General features: G+C 40.4%; 1 protein-coding gene across 1 annotated transcript in view; it reads left to right on the top strand.

The window, feature by feature from the left end:
• GAP43 (growth associated protein 43) overlaps positions 1 to 21,870 on the top strand; it is a 93,813-nt gene extending 71,943 nt beyond the window's left edge. The window contains exon 3 of the mRNA NM_001244335.1: positions 21,184 to 21,870. Within this exon, the coding sequence (NP_001231264.1) occupies positions 21,184 to 21,272 (89 nt within the window). The 3' untranslated portion in view covers positions 21,273 to 21,870. The remainder of the gene's footprint in view (positions 1 to 21,183) is intronic.
• Positions 21,871 to 22,747: the final 877 nt, after the last annotated feature.

Here is a 22,747-nt window from a genome sequence, read left to right as displayed (position 1 = left end):
TTGTCCCTTTTATGGAAGTAAGAAAACTTAAGGGACTTAGGCCACATGGCTACTGAGTGTTAATACACCAGGGTCTTATTTCTGTTCCCTGCATATAATTACTTCCTTTGTTATTTAATTTGGGTGTCCTTGAAACAGAAAAGGAACAGAGTGGTGACAGTAAATTCTATGTTCTCCAATGTGATTGGGGGAATGGAATATTCTAGCTAATCAAATGTTTGATTGCCACCCATGTCATTAATGGATTTCCAATTTGGAAAGGTTTGGGATATACTAAAATATATATAACATTAGAACTATAGTAATCACAGTCATAAAATGCTTCAGGACCATTATACAAATGCCAATTTTTATTGTGATGTAGATGTATTAGTTGATAAAGATGTCTGTTTGACAGAATGCCAGATGAACTGTTTTTGTAACAAAGAGATAGCAATGCCTAAACACTTTGAATTTTACATATTTCAAAATACTTTATGTGAACCACCCCTGAAGCTTCATGTGATCAGGAAAAAATTGGGCAGGCTGCTTTCAGAATAATGAATATTGGTACTTGAAAAACCTCAAACTCAGGAATTCCCATTCTGGCACAGCGGTAACAAATCTGACTAATATCCGTGAAGGTATGGGTTCAGTTCCTGGCTTCCCTCAGTGTCTTGGGGATCTGGCGTTGCCATGAGCTGTGATTTAGGTCAAAGACACCAGCTCAGATCTGGAGTTGCTGTGGCTGTGGTGTAGGCCAGCGGCTATAGCTCCGATTCTGCCCCTAGCCTGGGAAGTCCCATATGCTGCACATGTGGCCCTAAAAAGAGAAAAGAAAAAACCTCAAATTCATGAATTACTCTGGATGCCTAGACTGTGTCTTTATTAAACCAGAACCCCACTCTTTGTGGAATGTGAAAGATGACGGTCCTTTGGGGTGGTTCAATCCAAATCTGCCATAGAGCAGCACAAGAACAGATCAAGGTTGGCAGAATTTTCATCATAATTGTTCAGATAACAATTTTTTTAATGCTTTTAGTCTCCAGAACCCTGTTCACAAGGACTCTAACTCATCAACAATTAAGAGAAGTGATCACATGGACTAATCTAGGTAATACTTAGTAAGCATTTTATACATCTTATATTTTACAACATCTCTGTGAAGTAGGTACCATCCCCGTTCTATAGATGAAGAAATCAAGGTGCAGAGAAGTAATATAATGTGCTCAGAGTATAACATTTGGAAACAGTGGGTTCTCGATTTGACCTCAGGCTATCTACCTCCTGAGTTGTCTACAATGCACAGGCGGCAGAGAGGGCCCCAATTCCCTCTCACCTTTAGTTGGTTTACTCCTCATTGCCACTGTGGAAACCTCCTCTGCCACCTGGGCAGACGTTCCGCCATCTTCCTTTGCTCTTGCAAGTTCCTTGGAGATTCCTCTAGTTCTCACACATCGAGCCATCCCTCTTCAGGACTGGAAGATGCTGGCAGCTGGGGGTGACTATAACTGGGCTGTTAGTGGCACCAGAGAACCAGATCTGTGTCCTGGTCTTACTGTTTTAGAGTCAGTCCCTACATGGAGCACAAGTTATGGAGAGAAAGTGGTTTCATCTCCCCCTGCAAAGGTACCTCTCTACAAGAGAACCATTTTAGCGTTTCCAAACTGCTGGGAATTCTGCCCTGACTGGAAATAGATGACGCAAACACATCTTTGCTTAGGAGGGAGCTGCCTTTCTCTGAGGTTAGATCATCAAATCAAGGTCATGGCAGTTTTAATGTCAAACAGAGAGACTCTAGGGGATTAAAATGTTCTACTTGTCACAAATGATAGTTAACTCAGTATTTACCTATCAGTGGCCTTTTAAAAATATGTTGGGGAGTTCCCATCGTGGCTCAATGGTTAATGAATCCGACTAGGAACCATGAGGTTGCAGGTTTGATCCCTGGTCTCGCTCAGTGGGTTAAGGATCCGGTGTTGCTGTGAGCTTCAGTCTAGGTCGCAGATGCATCTTGGATCTGGCGTGGCTGTGACTTTGGTGTAGGCTGGCGGCAATAGCTCCGATTAGACCCCTAGCCTGGGAACCTCCATATGCTGTGGGTGTGGCCCTAAAAGGACAAAAGACCAAAAAAAATATATATATATATGTATGTATGTTGAATTAGCCCATGTGTTGATTATAGCTCAAAATGACTGGAAAATTTTTTTCATACAGGAGCATTTCTTCAGAGGAACCACTGCATAAAAATTTATAGAATATATGTATGTGTGTATATGCTGGTTTTGATCAGAGTCCAAAGATTAATTCTCATACCATCTACTAGCTTTTCGCAGTTAGAAAACAGTTTTGTGACCCAGATAATGCCAATAAAATCAGCAGGTCTTCTGTTAGACTCTAACTGTGGTGGGTAAGATTGCCTGAAAACACTGTGAGGCGGCCAGTACATTTAGGTTGTGTAGCTGTAGACAAACTTTGGTGAGAAAAGGCTGTGCTGACTGATGAAAGGGATAGGAGGTCTCTGGGAGTGTGCTTGTACATGGTGGTACTCTGTCAAGGAAGTGGAGTGGAGCCATGTGGGTAGGGGTGGGAGTGCACGAAGAATTAGGTGATGAGAAGGGTTGGCGGAGAGGGGTGCCAGTGCTACCTAAAAATCTCCATCCACAAGGAATGGCGGGTGGGGAGGAAACACAGCTACAAAAAGCAACTGAAAAGCTGTAAAATCTGTGGATTGGAAACCTCTAATGACAGACATCTGTATGGGAAGGGAATGAAATATGTTTACATGGTGATGTCTGTCATTAGACAAGAGAGAATGGATCCAAGAGAAAATGGATATCTCTTCATTTCTCACACATTCCCTCAGCAGTCCCACCACCAGCCTCCTTTATTGGAACAGCAGCCCAACCCTTGGCCAAGACAAAGGAAAATGGGGGCAGTGGGAAGGGCAGACACATCAGGTACAGAGTTGTGATTAACTTTCATCTTTGAGCACGTGTAAAAGCAGCAGCCATTCTTGGGGGACTGGAATTTCCCACTCTTGAGATTTCCTCAGGCGGTTGTTGATCGTGTCTGTTTACTGTGGAAAGCTTTGGTTTACTGAGGAGGCGCTTTGGCATTGGCAGGAGGTTGATGGGAATATAATCATTCCAGCTCAGCTATTCATCCTTAGCAACCCGTGTCGACACCTGCCAAGTATGGCAGGTTTGTACCTCGTCACCACGTGTGGAATGTGCATGAGAAAAGTGGTAACAAGGTAAACACCCCCCTTGCACAGAGAGTTGTGTTTTCTGTTGCTCTCCCCCATGACTCTAACACTCTCTCCGCCTTTACTCCCAACCTTCCTTCATCTACCCCCTCCACCACATTCCCAACAGGATCTCCTGAGAGTCGTTACTCCTCAGCCCATCCGCCAAAGTTGTGGGTTTCCATGGTTACCAGGCAGCTGGTGTCTAGACACTCTGAGAGATGCCTTGCAATTGAGCTGCAAGGATCTAGCTTCTATCACACACACTCCTCCCTCCCACCTCCTCTTTCCTCCCATTTCCTCTTTATTTACAGCAGGCACTAATGCCAACACAGGATGGAATTTCCTTTTGACAGGCCATTAAAGGAAGGAGGGGGAAACAGAGAGGGAGAAAAACCCAAACTTGCTGTTTCCTCCTATCAGTGAAGTGAGAAGATGACTGAAGTGACAGACCCAATGTGGCTTGCTCTTTCTTCCTCAGGAAGGATTTTATTTAATTAAAATATTTTAAATTAGGAAACAGTGCCACTAGTCCATTGGGAGCCATAAGCATCTTTAAGAGCCAGTAAAAGCCTTTCAGGATAGGGCTTCAGCTGGTGGCACTGGGTTGAGCTGGAATCTTTTCTCTCTCTGGGCAATCAATGTAATTTCTTTTTCTATGCTCAGGGGACTCACATTCATAAGTATTACTAGATGGAGACCTCTGGAGTGGGATATGGCAGATACAAGGAAGGACCTTAACACTGACACCTCAGATCTAGAAAAGTCAAGTTTATTTTTTCCCCTGTTTCTCCCAGGAATGAGAAAAGCCACTCCTGACAGCTAGCAGCTGGCCTGGCCCTCCCAAATGGTCCTTAGTATTCTATTAACCTACACAGTTTTGTAGACCACCAACGCTGGACATTGTGTGATGGTTCAGGACAACACAAGACCACCATAATCACCAAATCTGAATGCAGACTAAGTATGGGCCTTGTCTAAACTATCCCATGGCCAAATATTTCTCTTGCCTGGCTATCTAAACAGTGGTGCTTACTTCATTTTACCTTCCTTCTGGAAAATCTTTGTTGAGATGCCTAACCATAAAATGACACTTGTTTCATGATGGCATCCAGGGAAAAGCAAAGCTGTGCTTCCTTAAGGCTACCCTCAATCCTGTTATATGATAGGCAGTAGTAGGCAGTGCAAAGAAGTACAGGTGGGTTGATGTCTTTAGAGAGAATGAGTTATCTGCAGCAGAGCCTACAAAGAGAATGTAGAATTGAATCGTAGATTGTTAGGGATAGGGAATAAAAACTAGACCCAGAATGGCAAAAGAAAAGCCAGGAAACAGCAAACATAAGCCCAGAACACAGTCTTCATTGAAGTTAAGAAAAAGGGAATATTTTAAGAAGATGTCAAAAACAAAAGTACAATGACAATTCAGGAGATCATTTTGTTCAGGCTATCACAATAGGGACCCCAGCTCTCAAGATCATAGTGTCTTGGCAAGGTGACTTTCCCTTAGACTTTCATAGGAGGAGAAGACAAGTCACAGGTGGGAAGGTTTATAACTGGGGTTATTTTGCAATCAGCAGAAGTCTAGTCAGTGGACTGAATCAGATTTGTTTATCTCTATTTCTACCATGTTTCAGAGGGACAAACAATTTTAATCTCAGTTACTCATTCACGAAACAAAGAAAGTTCAAGGGTCTGTGTCTGGCTTTGTCAGTAGGTTTGGCATAGAAGGAAAGATCTGTATTTGGACTTGTTACAGGTGAACAAGGGAGTCACTGATAAGTCTTCTGGGGTTGTGAGAAAGAGTGGGCAGCAGATCATATGGAGAAAGGTGTTTCACAGTAAGCTACTTTCTAGAGCATGAAAGGATGGGAAGACTTCAGAAAAGAAAAGGCTGGGAGAATTTCTTAACTGCCACTGTTTTCTGGAGCAGAGAGCTGAAGTATAGGTCAACACTGTCAAAAGGAGTATTCAGGAAAAGATCAAGAACAATGGTAAATGAGAAAAGACCTTAGGATTTGGATATAATTTTGGAGGGAAGGTGAATTAAAGGAGAGCACTTTGAGAAAAATGGTAAAATCAGCTCTTAGAGAAATAAGGAAGGTGAGATAAAGAAAAGATGGCATAATTACAGTTTATCCTTTCATGGAGTTTGTTGATTGAAAAGGAAAAGAACAGTGGGTAAACTTGAAGAAGAGGCTGTCTTTTTTGTATTTATGGAGTGTCTTTTACAAAAGAACACATATCAAGGATGTATTTTATCCTGTGTAAAACTCCATAAAAGCTTAGAGGAGATAGATTTTAGCTGACCCCCAGGAGTAATTGTACAGTTAGAGCTGGAGTGGCCTGTGGTAGCAGAGGCTACCCATCGCTTCGGGGATTCCGGGGCATTCCTGTGGTAGGTAAGTTGTTGCTCATGGGTCTCCAGAGCTCCTTTCTGCTCTAAGGTTACTGTATGTAGTCTGATTACTTTCAAATACATAGGGTTTTGAAAGAAGGAAAAGAGTTTAAGATAGATTGTGTCTTTAAAAATGATTTTGCTAGAGAAAGAAGCCTGGGTAGAGAAAAGAGAGAAAGCCTTCAGCAGGATGATTTTTCCAATGGCGGTGTTATATGATAGGCAGACAGGTATGGTTCTATAGTTCTGTCTCAGGTAAGCAACAGTCTCACCATGAACGTTTTAACCTTCCTTTCTTTCATTTTTTTTAATGGCTACATCTGCGGCATATGGAAGTTTCCAGGCTAGGGGTCAAATCAGAGCTGCAGTTGCTGGCCTGCACCACAGCCAAGGCAGTACTGGATTTGAGCCACATCTGTGACCTATCCTGCAGTTTGCAGCAACACCAGGATCCTTAACCCACTGAGTAAGGCCAGGGATCGAACTTGCATCCTCACAGACACTATGTCAGGTTCTTAATCTGCTGAGCCACAACAGGAACTCCCTCACCATGAGTCTTTATTCTTTAACCACTCATTGTCCCAGAGTCCTCAAATAGCCAAGGCTATTACATTCTCTGCCACTAAATGTAAGCAAAGAGCTTTGACATCTTTAACTGAAAAGAAAGAAATCTGTACGAATATGAATATTACTTTTTCGATATAGTTCTGGTTGTGTTCCAGTGAGTGCTATTGATTCTTAAAGCAATTTTTCACTCAAAGCCAGTGCCATAATTGGACAGGCCCCAGGAAGCCAAAACACACAATGAGTGAAAAATGAATCGTCCCAGTGAGAGATGAGGATTGCATCTATTTACCCATGTGCAAACATATAACACAAACACCCTTTATGTGGCTTTCTTGTTACAATAACATTTTTAAAATTAATTTCAAAATTGAGTTAAACATTCTCAGTTGGCTTTTTAACACTCTGCTTTCACTGGGAAGTGGAGGGGTGGTGAATGAGGAATGATAGGCACTTTTATTTCCTCTTCTCAGGACATAGTACTGCTCTCTTACAGATTCCTAGGTATGAGAGTATTTGTATTTAAGCTCCTTGAGGAATTTCATTATTTAGTAACTCTTCAGTCATCTAAATCTGTGGAACCTACCATAATCAGTGATAACTACTCATCCTAAGCCACTCATTTCAGAGGTCCCCATGTTTCCCCCTTTCCACATAGAATATCTCCATCACCTCTCACAATCTGTGCATAATGGGTTGAAGTTGCCACAACAGTAATCCTCAGTCCTGGTTCTGCAAGCCTCCAGAATACCTAAAATGACATTGGGCAGCCCTTAATGCAAACTTATATTAAGTTTATCTCTTATTTCACAAAGGAGAAAAGGAATGGAGGGAGTGAGGAAGAGTGATGGGGCAGAGAAGGAAGGGGGAGGGACTGAGGAATAAATTTACACAGTGCACTTGGGATTACCGCAGAGAGATGCACCTTGTAATCAGGCAGTGGAATTCATCATCCCCAAAAGCTGTGAGAGGCATGATGGCACTATGGGAGGATCCCTGAATTCTAATTAGCTATTAGACTTTGGGCAAGTCAAAGAAACACTCCATCTTCAGTTGTTCTCAGAGGGAGTGAAGGGCCAAGATCAGATAATCTCTAAGATCTTCTTCATTTGTTGCTAGTCTGTAATTTTACAAACAATTACACGCTCGTTCCGTGACAATGTATACAGATTTTGTATTTTTTGTCCTGAATTATGTGGTTTATCCATTTGCATTGATAAAATTAGAAGACAACTGCCAAGTCTTTCATTTTCCTTGTGCTGTGGAGATACAGCCATAAGGGAAGATTAAGCAACACAGATAAATAATTGTCTAGCTAATCTTAAGTACTACCCAAACACATCATGGTGAGACATGGCAAGGCATGAGCTGAATATGACTCATAAACATAGTGTTTTTATTTTCAAATTTAAATGTTACCCAGGCAATAGATATTCACCAGTAGGAAAAAAATTTTAGGCATCTGTAGTTGTTATTGGAGTGACTCTTACAGAGTTAGAATTATTATTTCTAGCCTGGGTTTCTGTATTTTAATTGTGGAGCCAGATAAATCAAATCATTTAATCAAATATCAGATCAAATATTTGATATTGGCAAATCTAGATCTGCTCTTGCTTCTAAAAACAAATATTGAGGGAGTTCCCATTGTGGTGCAGTGGGAAAACAATCGGATTAGTATCTGTGAGGATTCCTGTTTGGTCCCTGGCCTTGCTCGGTGGGTCAGGGATCCGGTGTTGCCTTGAGCTGTGGTGTAGGTCACAGAAATGGCTCAGATCCCACATTGCTGTGGCTGTGGTGTAGGCTGGCAGGGAAGCTACAGTTCCAATTTGACCCCTAGCCTGGGAACTCCCATGTGCTACAGATGCGGCCCTAAAAACCAAAAAAAAAAAAAAAAAAAGACAAATGTTGAAAAATATTTGGAATTTTTTTTGTAATAAGGCATATTAACTCTATGTTAAAACAATACAAATCATTAGTTGAATTTTGAAATGAAAACCAATATAACCTAAAGAGTAGTTCACTCAAGGTCTGACAAACACAAATTATGACACTTGTTTTTTTTTGTTTGTTTGTTTTTTTAGCTATTTCTTGGGCCGCTCCCGTGGCATATGGAGGTTCCCAGGCTAGGGGTCAAATTGGAGCTGTAGCCTCCGGCCTACACCAGAGCCACAGCAACGCAGGATCCGAGCCGCGTCTGCAACCTACACCACAGCTCACAGCAATGCCAGATCCTTAACCCACTGAGCAAGGGCAGGGACCGAACCCGCAACCTCATGGTTCCTAGTTGGATTCGTTAACCACTGCGCCACGACGGGAACTCCCAAATTATGACACTTGTAACTGATCTCTATATAAGATCTAGGATGGCTCGTTTTGGAAGACAATGAGTATAACAGAAATGCCTAAGGAAACACAGTCTTTTGAAATGGCTGGTACAATACCTATACAGCCTGTTTTAATAAATGTGAAAAACTTCAAGAAAGAATAGCTAAGAGAGTAGATTTAATGAAAAATGACGAACAGACACAATTAGCCTATTTGACAGTTCCTCATCTCCTAAGTATGGATCTAAATAATTAACATTAGGTTTGATTTTTTAGAAAATTATTAACCTTTTCTGAAATACAGGAGAAGGAATTATAGATAATCTTTGGGGGAAAACCATGCTAACTTCAATCATGTTTCATCAAGATTCCAGAAGAAGTATGACATTTTTTTGCCTGGAATTCTTTTAAGAAAGTGGCCACTTCTTACTCCATCTTTCATCTCTTTATTCTTCAAAGTCTGCTCGAATCCCCTGTTTGAGAAGTCCCAGAAATGAAAGAAAGAATAACCCCATCAGAGCAGTCTTCCACATGGCCTCAGGGATTTCTCCCCTGAAACATGCCTTTTCCACAGATGACTGCAAGCCTTCCCGGAAATGAAAAGTTCCTTCTCATCATAAAGCTGAAAAAGCTCACTTTATCTGATCATTTTTCTGAAGGTTAAGGGACAAGAAGTCCTAAGTTTCTTTCAAGTTTAGGGTTCAGTAATTATTATGGAATCCAGGAATTTTTCTTAAAATTGGATGGACTGTCTTAAACCTAGAAAATTGCCATCCCTTTGTAACTTGCCTATTGGATGCAAGATTTGCTACACATCTGGGGGCAGGCAGAGCCTTTGTTCTTGCTCATTCAGTGTACTTTTGCTCCAAACTGGAGGGAATCAAATGGAGCTAAGCCAGTCAACTGACTGCTGTTCCTTAGGTGTGAAATGGTGAAGATTGTTTTCTCTTTAAGTAGAAGCAATAGCAGAGAAGTTCCTGCCTTTTGAGACATTACGTTACTATATAGCACCCTTGATTCTTGCCTTACAGAATCATGCCCCTCAAATTTGGCCTGCAATCAGCTTTGCCTTTGTAATCATTTTTGGATGTTGGACCTTGACTTCTAAGCTTTTTTTTTTTTTTTTTTTTCTTCAGAGAATGAATTTTTTTTTTTTTTTAACTCTATAAGCAAAATCTTTATAAGGCACAGACTTCTCTTTTCCTTTCTTGGGATACTTGAAGAAAGTTTTTCTTTGACTGTGGGCTAAGATTGGGTAAGCATGAATTAGTGAAGAAAGAGGGAATGTAACTTTCATTTATTAGGCATATAGGTGAGCAAGGTAGTGGTACTGTGTTAGGTCTTCTTTTTGTTTTTTTCCTCTCATTTAATGGTCACCACAAATCTATGAGATATTATTATTTCCACTTTACTGACAAAGAAATAGGAAAGCAGGGATGATATATTAAATACCAATATGTCAAAGCCCTTAGCACCAGCCTTGGCACGTAGTAAATGTCACACCAATGTTAGTTCCCATCCAGTCGCTTAATAATAATTGCCAATATTTATTAAGCAGTTACTGAAACATGCCACTTATTATTAAGTGCCTTAAATAATTCACACATTTAAATGTTATAAAAACCCCATGAGGTCGGATACCAATATTAATACCAACTGCAGAGAAGGAAAGTTGATAGAGGTTAAATAACTTATTCTAAGTCTTTGTGTCAGAGTTAAGAGTCTAAATGCAAATAGCCTGCCTCTAAAACCAGCTCTCTTAACCACTACTATGAACCACCTAAAAACAGAGATGCTTATAATAGATACCTGTTTTTTACATTTGGGCTTTTTGTATCTGAATAATTTGATAACAAATTAGAAGACATAAAATTGGTAGAAAAAAAAAGTGATGGACTAATACTTTCCATGCCTACAAAGCAGAATAATACTAGGGTTCATTTTTATTTTTATTTATTTATTTATTTATTTTGCCATTTTCTTGGGCCGCTCCTGGGGCATATGGAGGTTCCCAGGCTAGGGGTCGAATCAGAGCTGTAGCCACCAGCCTACGCCAGAGCCACAGCAACGTGGGATCTGAGCCGTGTCTGCTACCTATACCACAGCTCACGGCAACGCTAGATCCTTAACCCACTGAGCGAGCCCAGGGATCGAACCCACAACCTCATGGTTCCTAGTCAGGTTCATTAACCACTGAGCCACAATGGGAACTCCAGGGGTTCCTTTTCATAATACAGTATTTTGAAATTCAGACAAACCTCTATCATTTGGTCATGATGACAATACAGGTCCACAATTTTTTGTTTGAGGTAGTAGTTAAGGTTTTTTCTACATGACACAAAGCATGTTTGGAATTATCCCCTTTTTCCATTTCTTTCTTCTCTCCTATAAGTATTAAATGCCTATCTTATAATAATCATGATACTAGGAATTGATGTTAATATAGATGCCTTGATTCATTAAAACATATATATTTGCCAGTCACTTTTCTAGGCATTTGGGATTCATCAGTCAACAATGACAAGAACAACAACAACAACTCTGCATTTGTCCAATTTAAATTCTTACAAATGAATCAGACTTTTCATTTGAGAAATTAGTTCACAGTCAAAAAGACTAGAAAAGATATCATAAACTAGCCTATAATGCAAGGGATATAATTTCCGTACAAATAAAGAGAAGGAAGTGATTAATTCTTGGTCATTTTGGAGGTATGGAAACAGGTGTGAAGGCTTACTAAGCAGCAAACCCAAATTATTCAAACCTTAAAGACTTGCTGTGTTCATTGACTAAGGAAATTGATTAGCCTGCCTCCCAACTCCAGTCCTTAATTTTTGGTTAAGGGAATAATTTTCCTCCCATCCCCTAGAATCAGAACCTAAGAAGGGACTCTTGTGCAAATAATTTTTTAGTGGAAATCTAGAAGGGAATAAGGAAAGAGACGAAGCTAGGAGAAGAAACCAGGCAAAGTGGATTCAGGAAAAGTGTGGTCTCAGCCTCATCCCACAAAAAGCGCTGAAGCACAGATTAAATCATAGGCAGAGACTGTCTTGTCTGGAGTTGTGGGGAGCACAAGGAATGTGACCTCTCAGGTTGAGGTGCTTCAGTTTACATCCCCCCTCCAGCTGAGGAGGAGCGGTGTGGGTCATTGGCAGCCATCACCTCCAGCAGTTGGGGGATGGGACATGAGCCTGGTAAAGGGAATCTGAGAGTGTCACCAACAGCATCTGTAACGAGGAGCATCCCTACCTGGAAGGCATAGGTAGGGATGTAGAGGTGTTGAGAATATTTGAACAAGTGAGGGGAGAGTTAATATTGAGAAATGGTTTTTTTGTTATCTCTTTTTGCTTAGGTAGGCTATTTATAAGATATGAAATAGTTATTATTTTTTGCTTCATTCACCAAAAAAAATTTTTTAGATGTAATTTAAATTTAGCATAGTGGAAAAGGTCACCACTATTATTTAGACCTTCTGACTTGGAGTTAGTTCTTGAAGACAAATACAGTATGACTATCTTTCATTCTGATTAAAGGGAATCTCTTCCATTTTGAAGTCAGAATCCAGAAATGTATCTTCCTGGTATAATTTAATAGTCTTACTCCAGATACTCCATCCCTTTTTATTTTTCCAGTGATAGTGTTTTAAAATTTTTTCCAGTGATAGTGTTTTTTATTTTTCTGGTGATAGTGTTTTAAAATTTTTTCCAGTGATAGTGTTTTTTATTTTTCCAGTGATAGTGTTTTACATTTTCCAGTGATAGTGTTTTTAAATTTTTAATGCCTTTATTTTTCCAGTGATAGTGTTTTTTATTTTTCCAGTGATAGTGTTTTAAAATTTTTAAATGCCTTTAGTCAATGCCTGCTCTCTCCACTTCCCCATGAACACTATGGTTTGACCTATGGCCAGATTTTCACGCTAATATAATCTTCCTGGTCCCTTAGACAATTGAGTTTGTAAAGGCTAGACAGATACAACTAAGATTTTCTCCGAGTTAGATTCTCCTCAACTGGGATACTATGAAGTGAAAGGGGAGATGCAGAATTGAACGCTGGTCAGATGGGATTTTGAACTTTTAGAAAAATATATGTAATCTACAGAAAAGAGTAAATTTCTAGGCTGAACTGCTTCTCGTAGTCACTACTGGCAACACGATATCACAACATCACTTTTCTATCCCTGACACGCCCCTTTTCAAAATGCCTCCATTACATTTATTTATTTATTTGTCTTTTTTTTTTTTTTTTTTTTTTTTTTGCTATTTCTTGGGCCGCTCCCGCGGCATATGGAGACTCCCAGGCTAGGGGTCGAATTGGAGCTGTAGCCACCGGCCTACGCCAGACACAGCAACGCGGGATCTGAGCCGCGTCTGCAACCTACACCACAGCTCACGGCAACACCGGATCGTTAACCCACTGAGCAAGGGCAGGGACCGAACCCGCAACCTCATGGTTCCCAGTCGGACTCGTCAACCACTGCGCCACGACGGGAACTCCTACATTTAGAATGGATAAACAAGGAGATCCTCCTGTATAGCCCAGGGAACTATATCCGGTCTCTTGGGATAGAATGTGATGAAATATGAGAAAAAAAGGTATATATGTGTGTGTGTGTGTGTGTGTGTGTGTGTATGTATGTGTGTGTGTATATATATATGTGTATGTATATATGTATATATATGAATGACTGGGTCGCTTTGCTCTTCAGAAGAAATTGGCACAACATTTTAAATCAACCGTCCTCAAAAAAAAAGTCTCAGTGTCGTAGGAGCCGTCACTCTTTATACTGACATTCCTCCCACATAGGGTCAGCAATGCCTCAGCTGACAGGTTCAACTGCCAGCTCAATACAATGTAACTGGTGGCAGGAGCTGTACAGGAGAGAGTCTTCTTGACTGTTATACTAGAGTGGAAATACCCACAAATTTTTATTTTTATTTTCAAGCATTTGAAAGTTGACTTATTCATTGTGATAATGGTAAGAAATAGTGTTAACACCATTTAATTTTATATACTTATTGCATCTCATTCCAAAAGTGATTTAGGGCAATTTTATGCAAGCCATATCAATTGTATTTTTTTACCTTTCTGCATGTTTCAAATGGGGAAAGAAGATTAAAAAACTAATTTTTGATGGTTTGATAGACATTTTTTTTTTTTTTTTTGGCCATACTTGCATCATGCAGAAGTAAGGATCGAACCTGTGCCATACCAGTGACAATGGCTGATCCTTAACCACTAAGCCATCAAGGTACTCCTGATAGGTATTTTGTATAGAGAATGTTTAAGGAAGTTTTCAAGGCTAGTCAATTTGCATCTCCTTTGACTTTTGCTTTAATTTCAAAACTATCTGGGTCATTTTTATTTCAGGAAAAAAAAAAAAACACTGAAGTTTTGTTCTGGTGGTTAAAAATCCTAGATGCTTTCTCAATTTCTGTAACAGAGTAGCTCTATTAATTAACAAATCACTTTTTTCTTTTTCAGCCTCCATAGTACAGTATGTGGATCTCCTGGGCCAGGGATCAGATCCACGTCTGAGTTGCAGCCTATGCCTCAGCTGTGGCAATGCCAGATCCTTTAACCCTCTGCACTGGGCCAGGGATCAGACCTGCATCCTGGTGCTGCAGAGACACTGCCCAGCCTGTTGTGCCATAGCAGAACTCCGAATCACTTCTACTCTTAGTAATAGATTTTATAGAATCATTCTAGGGGAGAAGTCCTCTTTTTTACTGAAGTGTGGTTGATTTACAATGCTGAGTTAATTCCTGCTATACAGCAAAGTGATTCAGTTATATATATATATATACATTCTTTTTTTTATATTCTTTTCCATTATAATTTATCTCAATATATTGAATATAATTCCTTGTGCTATACATTATGACCTTGTTGTTTATCCCTTCCATATGTGATAATCTACATCTACTAACCCCAAACTCCCATTCCATCTCTTCCTCACTACTTCCTTGGTAACCACAAGCCTATTCTCTGTCAGTGAGTCTGTTTCTATTTTGTGGATAGGTGCAGTTGTGCCACACTTTAGATATCCCATGTAAGTGATGTCATATGTCATATGGTATTTGTCTTTCTCTTTCTGACTTACTTCACTTAGTGATAATCTCTAGTTGCATCTATGCTGCTGCAAATGGCAGCATTTCATTCTTTTTTAAGGCTGAGTAGTATTTCATTGTCTGTATGTAGCACATCTTCTTCATCCATTCATCCCTCATGGACATTTAGGTTGTTTCCATGTCTTGGCTATTGTGAATCATGCTGCTAGGAACATGGGGGTAGGGGGTGCGTCTTTCTTTCTTTCTTTCTTCCACAGCATATGGAAGTTCCCAGGCTAGGGGTTGAATCAGAGCTGCAGCTGCCAGCCTACACCACAGCTGCAGCAACATAAGACCCACGCTGCATCTGTGACCAACACAGCAGCTGATGGCAATGCCAGATCCTTAACCCACTGAGCAAGGCCAGGGATCGAACCCACATCCTCATGGATACTAGTCAGGTTCGTTACCACTGGTCCACAAAGGGAACTCCATGTATCTTTGTATGGTTTTGTCTAGATATATGCCCAGAAGTGGGATTGCTGGGTCATATGATCTTTTATTTTCAGTTTTTTGAGGAACCTCCATAGTGACTGTACCAACTCACATTCCCACCAACAGGTGCCCTTTCTCCACACTCTCTCCAGCATTTGTTATTTGTAGTGTTCTTTTTTTTTTTTTTTTGGGCTTTTAGGGCCGCACCCCCTGCATATGGAGGTTCCCAGGCTAGAGGTCAGCTGCTGGCCTATGCCACAGCTACAGCAACTCAGAATCTGAGCTGCATATGCGTCCTACACCGCAGCTCACAGCAACGCCAGGTTCTTAACACACTGAGCAAGGCCAGGGATGGAACCTTCATCCTCGTGGATGCTAGTCAGATTCATTAACCACTGAGCCACAACAGGAACTCCTGGAGACTTCTAAATGATGGCCATTCTGACCCCTGTGGGGTGGTACCTCATTGTAGTTTTGATTTGCATTTCGGGAGAAGTCCTCTTAATCATTTACCTGAGGAAGAAGTTTTATTTTGTTTGTTGTTGTTGTTGCTGTTGTTGTTTTCCTCCTGGGATGAGAATGTTAATTTGATGGGTGTTTTTTAACCCAAATCCCAGAGGTTGGATTAAAATCTCAACGTACTAAATTCTACACCTTAAATCATATAAATTGCTTTTAAATACCTTCCTTCAATAGGTGGGACAGTCATTATTATCTATACTTTTTATGGATTAGAACACAGAGGCAAAGGGAAAGTTAACTTCTCTGGGGCCATATGACTAATCAGTAGCAAGGTTAGATAGAAATCAGCTTAGTCCTAGGCAGAAACTTTTGAGAGAAGCAGACATGTATATGTATGTTTCAGATTTTACTGGGACTTTGCCTCTGAGTTTTCTCCTTGGTTAACATTTTGTTTGCCACTCTTTGAAATCCTCAAGTAAGGAATGTGATAAACAATTGGATTATTCTCTTTCACAGTCTTAGAAAACAAGGAGTAGGGCACAGGTGATATTTGTAACCTGCTACTGACATCAGGTGTATACGAGTCAGCGTTTTGAAAGGAACTTAAAATGTAAAACATGGTAAAAACAAAAAATTAAAAAGATCTAAAGGTGACCACCCAAAAGCCATGATCCAGGCTCTAGACAGACACTCCAGACTGACGTCTGGCACACAATTCAAGAAGAAGACCATGTAAGTAAGAGAGGAACATATGTGATTTAGCTGCAGATTTTTTTTTTTTTAATAATTTCCTTTGAGCCTTTGAGGTGATGATACTTAATATTCAGGGAAAGTGAAAATAGAGAAAGGAAGCAAACACTCCAGCCCAGTGGTGATGGGTAGAGTAATTGTGGGCATGGCCCCAGGATGATAGCAGCTTCTATTTAATCAATGTTGACAAGGCTGGGGAGAGCTGGGCAAGTCCCAAGAGGTAATGTTTTACTGGGAAATCCACTCAACCTAATTTCAGTAATGTAGGGCTGTGGAGGGGCCTGGACCCGAGCCAGTAAACAGGGCCATTATTGCTCAGTGTAGGCGACGGCAGCTGGGAACACCGCCATCGCTCCAGCAGCATTGCAGCCGGCTGCCTGGCTGAGCGCACGAGCAGCCGCTGCTGCATATGCTCCTGGTATTTGCTCACCAACAGAATGCGCAGACGTGCTATTCTCACCCTTTCGAGGAAATGAATGGAATGCATGAAGGCAAGAGCTGCTTCCAAATTCTATTTCAGCAAGAATCAGAGAGCCAGTTAGATGTACATATTTCAAGGACCACTGTGAAATAAACCACCCAGTCCCCTTACTCTTTTACTTTTGTTTGTTTGTTTGCTTTTTAGGGCTGCACCCGAGGCATATGGAAGTTCCCAGGCTAGGGGTCGAATTGGAGCTACAGCTGCTGGCCTACACCACAGCCACAGCAACGTGGGATCTGAGCCGCGTCTGGCATCTACACCATAGCTCACAGCATGCTGGATCCCCGATCCACTGAGTGAGGCCAGGAATTGAACCAGCATCCTCATGGATACCAGTCGGGTTTGTTTCCGCTGTGCCACAATGGGAACTCCCTCCGTTTAGTCTTTTAAGGCTACCACCGCACAGTTTCAAATGGCTATCGATACATGTTTCCCCCTTGCATATATTTTCCTCCCCATAATTTCCTGGGGATCTATAAAAATTTCACTGATTCCACTAACTTGACATACCTTATTTATACTATATTTATTTATAGTCACCATTACTTCTAACACAAAGATGACTCCTTTGTGTAATATTCAACAGTATCCAAAAGTAAAAAAATTACTCTTATCTCATGTAAAATATAATGTATATAAAATTGTACATGTTCGGTTGACTTGAGTTCCAGCTAATAGATTGAGATGTATCCTTTTGTTAAAAAGTTCCTTTTGAACTTTATCAGTTTTAATTTTACATCTTGGAGCCAATGATTTGTTTTTAACTTCAGAAGTTTTGTAGGCATTAAAGCCTGAGGACCCTAACTACTCAATTTTAGTGCTAAATTGAATAAAACAGCTTTGACCTTGACCTCCTCTCATCAAATGTGGCCCCCTGATATAATGGGAAAACCCAGGACAAGTAGAAGATACAGATTTTAGTCCTGACTTGACATGAGCAAATAGTATGACTTAGAGAAAAATCTCTTTATGTGTCTGAGCTTCAGTCTCTTCATCCATAAAATGAGGATGTCCATCCATTCTTTCATGCAGCAAATAATTATTAAGGGCCTTTCCTGCACAAGGTTCTGTGCTGGACATGCGGGACTCAAAGTTGAGGAGAAGTTGATACTGTTGTTACCCTGAAAGAATTATGGTTTAGTGACTGGGTGATCTTAGAGGGCCTTCTCACTGCTGACCTTCTATAATCATGGATTCATGGCCTGTTAAAGATATATTATGAAAGGCTTAAACAAGAGCCAGGATATTTGCTATTTTTCTCACCTTTCTTCTCAACACCTAGCAGGTGTTCCACAACAATTTATTGAACAACTAAATGAATAAATAATTATATTTCAAGTACTTGAAAGAATATGTAGATATTGAAGCACTTTTACTAGGGAATAGACAGCAGTGGTTTCCTATCAGAATAAGCAGATGCCTGTCAAGTTTCACCTTTTCTCTAGGACCCAGGTGAAGGATCACAAGAGAAAGTGTGGGAACTTGGAAGGATTTAACCTGATTTCCCTCCAACAGGGGATGGAAAGTGTGGCTGCTTCTCAGGATTATCTGGATCTTTCTTCTTTTGTTTTCCCCCTTTGAATTATTTTCCCTTATTCCACAAATATTCTTTCATTCTCAGCCTAGTTTCACTTTTTCTCTTGCATTTCCTATTCTTCAAATCATACATAATAGCTCCCAAGATTTTATTTTAGTAAGAAGGTCTGAAGTCTTCTCTTGCTCCTGCAACTAATCTTTCTATATTCTTCTAGACAGTTTAAATCAATATTCTCTTTCTTCTACAGTTTTAAGAGGGCACTAAATGTGTTATTTCTCAGAACTGGTAAGGCGTATTATTATGCCATAATTATACCATATTATTATGCCATACTATTATGCCTATGGGCATATCTGTGGTATCCAAAGGTTTGGGCAGAGCTAGGGAACTAAATAAATGTTCTGAAAGAAGTCCAAATGGATATAAAAAGGCAAAACTGAAACAAATATGGAAGCTTTCTTCTGGTAGGAAATGAAATGATTCATTAGTGCACCAAAGTTCTATAATCTACTAGGAACACCACTGGTACATAGAATATTATGAAGATCAGAATTGAGTTGGTTTTATCTAAAAATTTTTTGTTGAAAACTGTGATCAGTGCACTGGTTCTTCAAGAGTTAATAATGGTCACCTTGGAGGGTTATCGCTTTTAAAAAATATTTATGTCATAGCAAATAGCCTCACTAAGGTAACTGCATTTTGAAACTAACCTATAGTCTGTTGCAAACCTCGCAAAATAAATCAGACTTCAGAACTTTGGGGAGTTCCCACTGTGGCTCAGGAGTTAAGGACCTGACATTGTCCCTGGGAGGATGTAAGTTTGATCTCTGGCCTCACTCAGTGGGTTAAGGATCTGGCATCACCACAAGCTGCAGCATAGGTCACAGATGTGACTTGGATCTGGCATTCCTGTGGTGTAGGCCACAGCTGCAGCTTTGATTTGACCCCTGGCCCTGGAACTTCCATATGCTGCAGGTGGGGCCATAAAAAGACAAGAAAAACTATTGTAAGATAAAATGACCTATCATAATTGCTATCTTACTTACCAGGTCAGCCTCTTTGATTCAAAACAAAAACAACCAAAGAAACAAACAAACAAAAAAACCCACGTTTATTTTCAAAAAGATAAGCATTTTCTGCTAATAAAGAGATTTAAAAGAATTTTATTTGGTGTTCCAAAAAAGGAATTCCAAAAATACATTTAGCAGCAGTGGTCTTGTTTGAATATATAAATTTTTAGTTTTATCTGAATATGAATACTGACTGATTTTAAAGAGACAAACAGTTTCATGAGCTCTTTTAATGGTCTCCTAAAAAGCCCCTCATTTCTCTAGTCTCAACATGTCTCAATTCTTAGAAACACTTGTTTAAAAAGTGACCCTTGGATTTTGAGAAGGTTCTCACCATTCCCTAAGAGCGATACCTGCGCCCAAACTCTTAGCACCAAAAATGTGATTTATGCTGGGCATGTTTTCCTCCAGGGAGTCTAGATTTAGTACATGCTAGGTAGAGGATACCTACCCAACCAGCTTCCAATAAAACCTCTGGACTTGTAAGCTCAGGTGAGCTTCCCTAGTATATGACATCTCACATGTCACAATTCATTGCTGGAGGAATTAAATACATCTTGTATGACTCCATGGGGGTAGGATACTTAGAAGGTTTTGCCTGGTTTCCTCCAAAATTTGCCCCATACAACTTTTTTTTTTTTTTTTTTTGGCTTACTATCCTTTCACTGTGGTAAATTGTAGCCATGAATAGGACTATATACTAAGTCTTGTAAGTCCTCCTAGCAAATCACTGAACCTGGGAGCAGTCTTAGGGGCCTTGTCACTGTTAGGTTAGTAACAGACATGATGTGGGAGAAAATGAATTCACTTTCCTTTAGCTGGCATGTTAATAAGCTGCCTGGGGTATGAAATCACTTAACGGAGTTCCATCAGGAAACCAGGCAGAAAAGTGATTAGAAAATCACCTCTTTCCTATGGAAAAAAAAAAAAATCCTTTCAGAAGACACAAAGTCCTTCTTATTAAACAAAACACACTTCCCTTATGGTTAAGTATATTCATTTGAAATGTTTTTGGGCTGCAAGAGACTAAAAACCACTACAATGCCTTAAAGTTAATTATTAGCCTCACATAAATAAGAAAAAGTCTGAGGAAAATTGTCCAGAAATATAGTCAGTCACAAGTAGGTTTTTTTCCTCTCTTTCTGTTCACCATCCTTAATGTATAGCTTTTGTTTTCCTGGTCACAAGGTGGCTGCTACACTCCCAGGTGCTATGTACTGTTCCAGTCATCAGGAATAGGAGAAAGGAAAGGGCAAACACCTCCTCTGGCGTCCTCCCCAAGGAGTTCTATCCCTCTCTGACTGGCCACCACTGTCTGACATGGACATCCCCCCAGGCAGGGTCGGGGGAGTGGGGTAGAGAGCTGGAGATGCAAACATTTCACTTGCCAGCCTTTCTAATACTATAAATAAGGGGAGAGTTGGAATGAATGTTTGATGATCCACATAAAGTGTCTGTCACAATTAGTCTGACACTGATTGAGAAGAGACACCAGATTGATGTGGATTCCCCACATTAGGGTATGTGTGTGGAGCCCTTGATTGTCAGGCTGACAGATTAAAGACAATGGTCATTGCTGCCTAGTGAACTCTTTGCCTGCAATGTCACAGTTTTGTTCCTGAGCTCTTCCCTGTGTGTCAGTGGACAACCTGCTGAGGGTAAACTCTGCGGAACCTGGAAATTACATCACTGAGATAGCAACGATCTCTTTTTGTCTTAAATCTTTAACGAAGGGGTAAAAAGAAGAAACGTATTGCCCTGTCATCTGAACAAATGAGACAAAATACTAACTCTCCTTCCCCTGCCCCCACCCTATCTGTTTTCCTCCTCAGAAGCTGTAGACGAAACCAAACCTAAGGAAAGTGCCCGGCAGGATGAGGGTAAAGGAGAAGAACGCGAGGCGGACCAAGAACATGCCTGAACTTTAAGAAATGGCTTTCCACGTCCCACTCTCCCCTCTCCTGAGCCCTGTCTCTCCCCGCCCTCTTCTCAACTCCACTCTGAAGTTTCCCTCCCTGTCCTGCTCACATCTGTGAGTCTGTCCTCTCCCACCCACTAGCCCTCTTTCTCTCTGTGTGGCAAACATTTAAAAAAAAAAAAAAAAAGCAGGAAAGATCCCAAGTCAAACAGTGTGGCTTAAACATTTTTTGTTTCTTGGTGTTGTTATGGCGAGTTTTTGGTAATGATGATCCAATCATTTTGGGAAATTCTTGCACTGTATCCAAGTTTTTTGATCTGGTGCGTGTGGCCCTGTGGGAGTCCACTTTCCTATCTCTCTCTGTTCCAAGTGTGTGTGCAATGTTCCGTTCATCCGAGGAGTCCAAAATAGCAAGTGAATTCAAAAACCACTTTTCTTTTCCTCCTTTTCAATGTGATGGAATGAACAAAAAGGAAAAAATTCAAAAAACCCAGTTTGTTTTGAAAATAAATAAATAAAGCAAATGTGCCAATTAGCGTAACTTGCGGCTCTAAGGCTCCTTTTTCAATCTGAATATGAATAAACCATGAGAGTAATCAAACTGCAAAGGCTCTGTGTTTCTGTTCCCCCGTCTCATTTGTTGGTTCCACATATTGGGGTTCTTACATTTTATCTTTTTTCTGGCCTCCTAGTCGGACACCAACAACCCTGACAAAGACAAGATGGATGAAGCCATAGGCTTCAGTCAAAACCAATGGCTTAGGTCCTTGATGGGACCACTGTTGCGTGCTGTATTATTTTGTAGGGCTGCAGTAACAAAGTTCTACAGACTGGGTGGTTTAAACAACAACAGAAATTTATTTTTCTAAGAGTTCTGGAAGCTTGAAGTCCAAAATCAGGGTGTTGGCCAGATTGGTTTCTTCTCAGGGTTATGAAGGAAGGATCTGTTCCAGGCCTTTCTCCTTGGCTTATAAATGGCTACATTTTCCTATGTCTCTTCACATCATCTATGGGTTTCACTGTAGCCAAATTTCCCCTTTTTGCTGTATTGAATTAGGGCTCATCCTAATGATCTCACCTTAACTGTATTACCTCTGTCCAGACCCTATCACCAAATAATGTTGCCTCTGAAGGAATTTGGGGTTAGGATTTTGACATACGAATTGGGAGAAGAGCAGCACAATTCAGCCCATATCAGACACTAGGACTTGTTTCTACTCAAATCACCTTAGAGTATTTTCATGACTCAGGAGAAATAGCCAATGGAAAGTTATTCTTGGTTTTGCTAAGTTAAATAAGGTAGAGATACGTATAACTCTTAGAAACCCCCAGGCTTTTATTTAGATCATTTATTTTAACCCAAGTATTGAACTGGTACATTCAATTTTTTTTTTCAGTTGACTAACTTCTGTTAGACTTATCCCCACACAAGGCAGCTGACAGACTCTTGATTAGTTATAATCATTGTTCCTGCTAAT

The sequence above is a fragment of the Sus scrofa genome, chromosome 13 (genome assembly GCF_054392235.1).
Source record: "Sus scrofa isolate SSC_HxYL_T2T_F1_AM1 chromosome 13, Sscrofa_HxYL_maternal_Yorkshire_Landrace_v2.0, whole genome shotgun sequence".
Lineage (NCBI taxonomy): Eukaryota > Metazoa > Chordata > Mammalia > Artiodactyla > Suidae > Sus > Sus scrofa.
This window is presented reverse-complemented; position numbering and strand designations above follow the sequence as displayed.